At 36.6% G+C, this 1,879-nt stretch overlaps 1 protein-coding gene across 1 annotated transcript; it reads left to right on the forward strand.

Moving 5' to 3' along the window:
• The first annotated feature begins 439 nt into the window (after positions 1 to 439).
• LOC113352018 (uncharacterized mitochondrial protein AtMg00310-like) lies at positions 440 to 958 on the forward strand. Its single transcript, XM_026595902.1, has one exon. The coding sequence runs from the start codon at positions 440 to 442 to the stop codon at positions 956 to 958; it is 519 nt and encodes a 172-aa protein (XP_026451687.1).
• Positions 959 to 1,879: the final 921 nt, after the last annotated feature.

Here is a 1,879-nt window from a genome sequence, read left to right on the forward strand (position 1 = left end):
GATCCGTTGTCACCTTATCTATTCATTATAGTGATGGAGGACTTTTTAAGACAACTACATCATGTTAAACAGATGAACCAGTTTGAAGGAATTAAAGTTGCCCCTGGTGCACCCTCTATTTCTCACTTATTCTTCGCCGATGATTGCTTGTTATTCATGAATGCATACCTTCACAATGTTAATAATGTGCTAAACCTCAATGAAGTTTGGTAGTGCTTCGGGTCAGTTGGTAAAATTCAAAAAACCAAGCATGCATTTCAGTGTAAATGTACCACAACGATTTTACAGAATTATATCAAGAAGATTGAAGGTGCCTAGGATGAATTCAACTGAAAAATATCTAGGAATACCATTCATAATTGGCAGGAAAAGAGTACAATGCTTTTGACACTTGTATGATAGAGTTAAAAACAGACTATCAACATGGAATGGTAAGACAATGTCTCAATATGGCAAATCTTTAATGATAAAGACTGCTACAAATACAATACCGACATATTCAATGAGTTGTCTTCAAATTCTAGCAAAGAAAATAAAAAAGATTGATGCAGTAAAAAGGGACTTATGGTGGGGATTTGAAGAAAAGAGAGGTACATATTTTACATCGTGGAAGAATTTAAGTCTTCATAAAAACCTTGGTGGTCAGGGTTTTAGAGATTTAAGAGTTCTTAATCAATCTCTATTAGTCAGAGCAGCGTGGAGAATATGCATTAATGTTTATGAACAATGGGTTAAAGCAATGCAGGCGAAATATTTTCCCAGTACTAGCTTGCTTCATGCTAGTATTAAAACTAATTGTTCTTGGGCATGGAATGGAATTCAAAAGCAAGTCAGGTTCAAAAAGCAGCACAGTCGATGGAGATTAGGAAAAGGGAATAAAATAAAACTATGGCTAAATGATTGGGTCGTAGGCATGGATACTCCTCCAGCTCTTAGGAATGGGGCATCTGATTCGTAGAACTTTATTTGGGCTCAAGAGCTTATAATACATAGTAGCAGGCAATGGAATACTGACTTGGTTGAGCGCATGTTTGATACTCACACTGCGAATCTAATCTTAAGTATGAGTATACCTGCTTCTGTGAAATACAAGTTGAACCTAACATGTAATGATGTCTTTACTCTTAAATCTGCTTACAACATGCTTTTCGAAATCATCATGGGGAACCTGCAATCATTAATTTTCATTCCCGGCACAAACATAAGATGGAAAGACTTTTGGGGAATTCAAATCTGGCCAATAAAATATTTTTTCTGTAAATGTTTCATTGATATCCTACCACAAAAGAGAGGAGTTCAAGAGCTTCCAGCTACATCAATCAGCAATTCCCTCTCTGCAATCAGTTTAATGAAAGTTTGATGCATGTCTTATTCTCTTGTCCGTTTCCGAAAGCAGTTTGGTTGCTGATACCAGGTGGTTCGAGAGTTCTTTTTGGGAATCATAATAGTATAAAAGAAATATTTGAAAGTTGGTATCAACTGCACCAACAACAATCAGAACGGACAAGCTGGCTTCACAATGCTATGATAGTCTCTTGGACTATATGGAACACTAGATGTGAAGTACAGTTTTTGAATACAAAAGTGGAGCCGCAAGGAGTTGCAAAAAAAACTTTGAGTTTCATAAGCTATATGGACAAGCTCAACTATAAAAACTTAGTGTCTAAGAAAGCAGATCACAATTTACTTCCCCTTACAACACAACAGAGACCCCCTAGTTTCCCATTTCTAAAAATAAACTGTGATGCTTTTTATGACTTAAATACTGGACTAACTAGAGTGTATCTTGTTTTACGTGATCATGCAGGGCAGTGGAGGGGATGCCTCTCAAAATGTTATGCATGAATAGCAAATTCGGAACAAGCAGAGTGCCTTGCTT

This window comes from Papaver somniferum, chromosome 2 (assembly GCF_003573695.1).
Source record: "Papaver somniferum cultivar HN1 chromosome 2, ASM357369v1, whole genome shotgun sequence".
In the NCBI taxonomy this organism is placed as follows: Eukaryota; Viridiplantae; Streptophyta; class Magnoliopsida; order Ranunculales; family Papaveraceae; genus Papaver; species Papaver somniferum.